This window comes from Cibotium barometz, chromosome 41 (assembly GCF_041138505.1).
Source record: "Cibotium barometz isolate CiBa-2024 chromosome 41, ASM4113850v1, whole genome shotgun sequence".
Taxonomy (NCBI): Eukaryota; Viridiplantae; Streptophyta; class Polypodiopsida; order Cyatheales; family Cibotiaceae; genus Cibotium; species Cibotium barometz.
Genome location: NC_141086.1, coordinates 4,166,521 through 4,173,936, shown reverse-complemented (window position 1 = coordinate 4,173,936; position 7,416 = coordinate 4,166,521). Strand labels below are relative to the sequence as shown.

General features: G+C 45.0%; 1 protein-coding gene across 1 annotated transcript in view; it reads left to right on the top strand.

Annotated features, from left to right (window-relative positions):
- Window positions 1-301: 301 nt before the first annotated feature.
- Window positions 302-7,416, top strand: part of LOC147614612 (Late embryogenesis abundant protein (LEA) family protein) — a 47,361-nt gene continuing 40,246 nt past the window's right edge. The window contains exon 1 of the mRNA XM_086779881.1: window positions 302-705. Coding sequence (XP_086636007.1) covers window positions 491-705 — 215 coding nt within the window. The 5' untranslated portion in view covers window positions 302-490. The remainder of the gene's footprint in view (window positions 706-7,416) is intronic.

Below are 7,416 nucleotides of genomic sequence, written 5' to 3'. Positions count from 1 at the left end.
CCTTCATGGTTGTCCCACTTCTTCACTCCTCATAGCCTGTGCGCATGGGCTGAGAAAACGGAGTATGGTAGAGTGATCCAATGTGTAAAGCCAACGGAGGTGCTATGCTGTCTTTGCCTGAGATGTCGGGCAAAACACCAAGTATGAATCCATGTGACACTACGATTGAGCAAGCCAGAGAGGGAAGTGTCCAAGAGAAGTAATTTCTTGGTTGTTTTGGATGTTCAATATTGTAGGTAGAGTTTATTAGACCTCACAAGTAATTTCTTGGTTGTTTTGGATGTTCAATATTGTAGGTAGAGTTTATTAGACCTCACAAGGAATTAGGTAGAACGTGCTGGCATCATTTCAAAAAGTCCTCCTCTTATGCTGCCCGAGTAAACACGCCTTGGCCCTGTACACACACACACACACACACACACGCACACACACATATATACACACAAACCGGCAGACCTTCTGTGCTTGGCTTAAGCTTGGCTTGGTGGAGATGTGGATCACACGCTTTGTTGTGGTGGTTTCTTTCCTGGCGCTGGGGATTCTGGTCTCCCCGGATCCCCTCACCTCCGGATTCAAGGGTGCGGCCAGCACCTCTTCCAACAGCAGCACTGCGGTGGCCCTCCGCCTGACCTACCTCCTCAGCTTTGCTACGGCTTGGGGCACATCGCTCTGGGTGACTTTCATCGGAGGCATCATCATGTTCAAGTGGGTTTCCTGGCTTTTTTTTTCTCACTTTTTGCAACGTTTAAGTTCTCCTTCTTGTTCTAATTCATGTATCAGCCACGTGCTGCGTGATGCCCTTGGTTTTAATTCCCTGGCGCTTGAGAAATAGAGGAGAAGGCATGAAAAGAGAGGTGGGGCACGGGGTTGGGTGTGGCGGCGGGGAGTAAAGGTAAAGAGTAAGGGAGGCATGTGCAAAGCAGTGAGATGGAAGGGTAAGTTGCAAGGATGGTGTAGGGAAAGGGGGGCGGTCCTCCTTTCCTTGGAGGAGCAACCTCTGTCCTTTTTTGGCCACCATGGCCCCCGAGAGGGGGGAGAGGAGGTGCTCGAGAATTTTGCTATATCAGTGTCACAATGTTTACTGGATTGATAGCGATAGGAGATGCTCCAGAAATTTGCCACATTAGTGTTCCTTGGAATTCATTGTGCATTGCTGAGTTGTCGTGATCTCATGCATGTTTTGGCACGTGCACATTCTCTTGAGTGTGACGTGGACATGCTTCTCCCCATTGGCCAGCTCACGTGGATGAATTTATGTGTTCGTAAGCGCTATTGAGCCAGATCTCTGTATTATTGTCGAGGTGTCCAATTAGCAGTCTAGTGTGGACATAGTTATTGGGTTATTGTGTGAACACACCTAGTTGGACATTATTATTAGGGTTGGTAGAGTTGGTAGCCAACTCACCAACATTAGATATTATAAATAGGAATTCAGGCTTCAGCCATATTCATTCCAATTGATCATCATTGAGTCTAGTGTCCACAGTTCTCGGGGAGGGAGTGGTGCAGACATCATTGGAGACAACAGGTGCGTCTAGTAGCCATGGTATTGGGTTTAAGACCGGTGTGTGGAGAAGAGTGTGAGTTTGCTAGAAGATCTGTACCGGGGTGGAGTAGCGGAGCATTAGCTGCATCTGTGCACCAAGTTAAGCAAAAGGGGATGTCACGTGCACTCTCGCGAGTGTAAGGTGGACATGCTTCTACCCATTGGCCAGCTCAAAGGTCGAGTACGTGGTGAGATTTATGTGTTTGTAAGGGCTATTGGGCTAGATCTTTGTAATATTGTCCAGGCGCTCAATGAGCAGCCCAGTGTGGACATAGTTATTGGGTTATTGTGTGAACACACCTAGTTGGACATTATTATTAGGGTTGGTAGAGTTGGTAGCTAACTCGCCAACATTAGACACTAAAAATGGGAGTCTAGGATTTAGCCATATTCATTCATTGATTATCATGTTTCATTGAGAACTCAAGAGCAGTGCTACCATTGAGTATCTCTATTCAACATTGTATACATTTCATGTTAGTAATACATAGTAGATTAAGTGATCTCTTTCTATTGGGTATTGAGCATGAAGAAGTAGCGGTTTGAACATGAGTTTAGGTCTTTGATTAGGCGCAAATCGCAATCAATCAATTCATAACACGCTTTCGCAAGGACCTGTGTTACATTGGATCAAGAGCATCAGGTATTTGACGATAGAAAGGTTCCAAATTTTTCTCTCATAAGGGCTTGGAGATCCATTGCGAAGAACCCCATCACATTTGTGTTTTCACTTAGGTTTGTGTTTGTTTTCATCAAGGCCGCGTTTTGTAAATTCCTTACTAGATAGCTCGTGTGTGCAGGGGGCTCTTAGCCAAAGGGCAAGAAAGAGGGCCAAACACACCAAGTAGAGGGTGGATACAGTAAACAAGTATGATAGTGTGTAGGTGCTTCAAACGCAACCAAACAAGAGTGGAAGAAGTTCTATCAGGGGTCCAGTGGTGGATGTTCAAAGACCAAATTTGGGAGAGCATAAGGGTGGCCAGATTCAAAAAACAAAACGTAGCATAGCAGGCTAAAGGACAACACATAGTAGGCGGCAATATTTGGCAAAAACATAGCCTATTCAGGCTATAGGACACCACAATAGCCGTGTTAGAATTGTGCATCTCAGTGTTCTGGGGCTTTACCATTTATTTGGTATTTTTCTCCTATTTATTTGTCCAGGGGTAGTCGGCCAGCCCTAGAGGCAGTCGGCCAATTTCCTCCTATACTATATAAGGAGTTCCCCATTATTCACTCCTTCATCCACTTCCCTTGCACATAGTTCAACATTCAGTTGCTGGCCATTGCCATTGTAAAGCTTTATTGCTGTTATAAAAGGTGATCTTGTCCAACTCTCACAATCTCCTTTGCACTCTCTCATATGTTTACTGCTAATGCTTCCGCTTGTGCTCTCTCTTTCATGGTATCATACGCTTAGGTCCGGCTGCTCCAAACTCTGCAAATCTACCCACCTTGTTGTGCGTTTTGCTTCCATCACTTCTCCGGCTGCAAATCAGTCCATACAGTAGTTGCGTTTTTAGTACCTTGTTGCGTTTTTGGTCCAGCCCTCTTCTGATTGTTGTCGGCCAGCCCTACAGGCTGTGTTTTTCTCTTCAGAGACAGATTTTGAAGTGTTTTGGGTGCGTTTTCTTCTTTAGCATCTGTTAGTGGTGCGGTTCTTGCTCGTGGTGCAGCGTGCTGCCAGACAAGTGTCTCTTCACTGTCTTCTTCTTCCACGAGTCCCTGCCCTTCCAGTAGGCGGTTCCCGGTGGATCTTGGACTGTTTTGTTGCTGTCCCGCCTCTTTCTCTCTACGGTTTGAGAGGGGGGGGCTGATTGTTCCTAGTGCCTCTCTTCGTTGGAAAGCACTTGAGAGAAGTGTTTGAGAGCTGAGATTTGTTCTTTGCTGTTGTGGATATGGCTCCCCCCTTACGAACAAAGATGATAAGCTGAAAGGACCCAACTATGCTCATTGGAAGCTTTAGATGTGGATCTGGTTCATCCACAAGGGTTTGTGGGACATTGTTCAGGGCATTGAAAGGAAGCCGAGCGTCCTCAAAACTGGCGGTGGACTCAGGATTAGGAGGATGAATTTGCTGTGGAATTACAAGACTGGGAGAATCGGGACTCGAAGGCGCATTCTGTGCTTGTGCGGATCATCACCGAGGAGGTCTCACAGGCAGTGCAAACTCTCACAAGTGCTCATCAGGTATTGTCAAAATTGGAGGATCTGTTTGCACGAGATTCATCAATGAGGACAATTACCTTGTAGGGGCAGCTCTATGGCTTGTTATTTCCTAAAGGCAATTCAATGCAGTCTTTTCTCATGAAGGCCAAGGTTATCCATGACCAGTTACTGGCTATGGGTGCTGCTTTGTGCTCTTCTCAGTTGGCTGCTCTTATCCTCACGAAGCTTCCTCCGGACTATGATGTGATTTCTCGATCTTTGCGGTGCTAGGTCACATCCACTCAGTTGGATTTTGATGATCTTAGCTCCCTACTTTTGGAGGAGGAGTCCGTTCTCATCTCACGGGATAAGTTGAAGGTGCGAGTCAATGGTTCTGACGAGGCACTTTCCTCAGTTCAAAAGAAAGGTCCACTTACTGATGCATGGGGACCGTGATTCGGAGTTCCAAGCATTAGACATCTGGCAGGGCATGGTTATCTTTGGTACGACAAAGATTATGAACTGGATCTATTCCAAGTTCACTGTTCGAGGCTTTTGGGACGTGATGTGTTCCGTCCACTATTGGGGATTATGGGCGCGGTGTGTCTAGCAGCTCATCATCTATTCTTGGAGTTCACTGCACACTTGTGTAGGAATTTGTGGTCAAGCAAAGTTCCTTGCTGGTCGCGGTGGCATCTTGTTTCGTGGAAACAGGTTGGTGGGTGCTCTCTCCGAGGTGATTCCAGTATTCGCGATGTTGGAGGGTCCATGATTGCGTCTTCATCGACTTATCTTCTTTCGACTCTTGCACACTATGAGCTGTAGAGGGGGTGTTAGAATTGTGCATCTCAGTGTTCTGGGGCTTTACCATTTATTTGGTATTTTACTCCTATTTATTTATCCAGGGGCAGTCGGCCAGTTTCCTCCTGCACTATATAAGGAGTTCCCCATTATTCACACTTTCATCCACTTCCCTTGCACATAGTTCAACATTCAGTTGTTGGCCATTGCCATTGTAAAGCTTTACTGCCTTTATAAAAGGTAATCTTGTCCAACTCTCACAATCTCCTTTGCACTCTTTTATATGTTTATTGTTTATGCTTCCGCCTGTGCTATCTTCTTCAAGGCGGTTGTATACAACAACAAAACACACAAGGATAACCTCCAAGGGCACCGGTGCAATAGGCTGGCTAGGTCGTGGATAGAGGGGGAAGATGTTTTGTACATCTGGGTATATGTGGCTTCCTTGCCCAAGCCAATTGGCTACACCCACCCTTCTTTCATCGCGTAAGGATAAAACCTTTGCCTAGTCCTTGACCACAAAGGTGTGTTTGTTTTCTTCAAGTACAAGTACATCTGTGGTAGGCACATAACATAGTTTCTACACACATAGTTTCTACAGATGTCGTAAAGCTCTTTGGGTTCTTGGGAGAAAGGATGGTCCATCAACCTCGATCTATACGAGAGCCTAATGGCAACATGTAAGATAGAGGGGAATGAGGAGATTATGCAAACTTTCGGCAATAATTGCCAACTCCATCATGTGTTGTAAAGTACTATTAGGATAGAGTTTTAGGCTCATCCTAATAATAGGTTGGAGACCACTTTCAAACTTCCGCATCTTCTCATCATTAGCAATCTTCATAAAGGGGGTTACTTTTAAGCAAAACAGCACAAAACTTATCTTCATATGTAGACACACTTTCATGCTCTTTTTGTAACAACCAATCCCACTCTTTCTTTACATCTTTCTCAAAGTTAGGAGGAAGAAACTACTTATAAAACTGAATTTTAAAGTCTTCCCAAGACTTTGGATCCTTATTCTCAAGAATCTTGGCCAAGCCACCAATTGCTAGTCGTATCCTTCAAATACATGCCCACATGACGAAGTTTAGACTTCTCAGTAAAATTGCCATTCACAAATGCAACCTCAAACTGTCTAATAAAAAGAAAGAGCTTTAGTAATATCTCGTTTCCCATTATAAGATTCAAACTTAACATCTTTATCCCCAGCCTTGAAAGTCTTCAATCTCTTTGAAAGTCTTCAATCTCTTTGAGGGCTTTTCAGTGGGAGAAAGGAGAACGGGCTTTGGGTTTAGCATGGCTTTTATGATGGCGAGAATGGCTTTTACGAGGAGAAGAATTGTGGCTAGGTGAAGGAGAATGGTTATGGGCATGAGAGTGAGAGCGGGTATGGGATCTTGAAGAACCTTCTTGAGATGCATGAAGTGTTGGTTCTCTATGCCTCTTCTTTAGAGACTCAAGAGTATGTTGAATTTCTGGGATGGCCAAAATAGACTTCAATTCAACCACTTCGGACTGTAGTTGTAGCAACATAGTCTCACTGTGATGTGGAGAATTGCTCATGGTGGCTGTTGGAGTTGCCCTTCCCTCAGCAGAGCAAGGGAACACAACTAAAAAAATAATAATTTGTCAAAGCTGTCCAAAACAATGCTTTGTTTGCAACACAATTCTGTATATCCAAGACTAGTGTCTACTCATGTCTAAATATGATGCAGAATAGACCTCAAGGGTACAATAGTGCCCCTACACAGACAAGAGGGCCACAAGGTCTTTCCGACATGCTCACTGCTACCAAAACCGTTGGTACCTTCTTTCGGAGTGTGACAATAAGACGAGGGCTACTTTAGAATCCCAACCTTCCCTCACGGATAATGACTCCTTCATGGTCTTATCCAGTATCATAAAAAGATTACTTATGAACTTATCAGTTTTTGCCTTTCCATCTTTATCTGCTTTCATCTCGAAGATGAAAGATCTCCGGGACGAGCTTGCTTTTTGTGGCAAGGACATCTCCACAGAGGACATGGCTATTTGACTGCTCTCCGGTGTTTGATGCATACTTTTAGTCTCTTGTTTCTTCTCCTCGTCCTGTTCCAGTTACTTGGGAGGAAGTTCTTCCCTCCGTTATGCAGTTTGAGTCTAGCTTTGAGGAGGAGACTGGCACACCTCTGGTGGCCTTGATGGAGCTTTGGCAGCACAAGATAAAGGGAAGAATCAACAAAAGAAAGGAAAAGGGGGTTCTGACAAGAACTCCAAGGATTCCGACAAGGATAAAGACAATAAATCTTCAAAGAACAAGGACATTGAATGTCATTATTGTGGCAAGAAGGGTCACAAGTCACCTCAATGTCACAAGAAGAACCGTGATGAAGCAGCAAATAACTCTTCCGCAACGGCGGTGTCTCAACCCAAGAAGGATGATGGCATTCTTCTCTTAGCAGGTACTCGGCGTATACTTGCTTTTGTGACTTCTCAGTCACGGTCTTGGATTGTTGATAGCGGTGCTACTGCCCATATGACACCTCATCGAGATTGGTTCGAGAACTTCACTGCCAGATCAGGCGAGATCACTGTGGGTGATTCTTCTTCTGTGCCAGTGCATGGTCATGGCACTATCCCCATCTTCCGTTCTGACGAGGATGAGAGGTATTTCTCTGACGTTCTGTATATTCCAGATTTGGATTTTAACCTTTTGTCAGTGAGTGCTCTTACAGCACAGGGTGCGGAGGTGATATTTTCTCGTTATGAGATTACCATTCGTGATAAGGCGACTGGTAGCATCTTGGCTCAGGGAGTCCAAGATAGTGGTCTCTACAAGTTGACTGCTCTGCTTTCTTCTGGTGCTTCTTTTGCTCTTGGCATGCTCCGTTTGGCCATTTGAGCTATCAGCTTCTGCAGCGAGCTTCGAAGGATGGGTT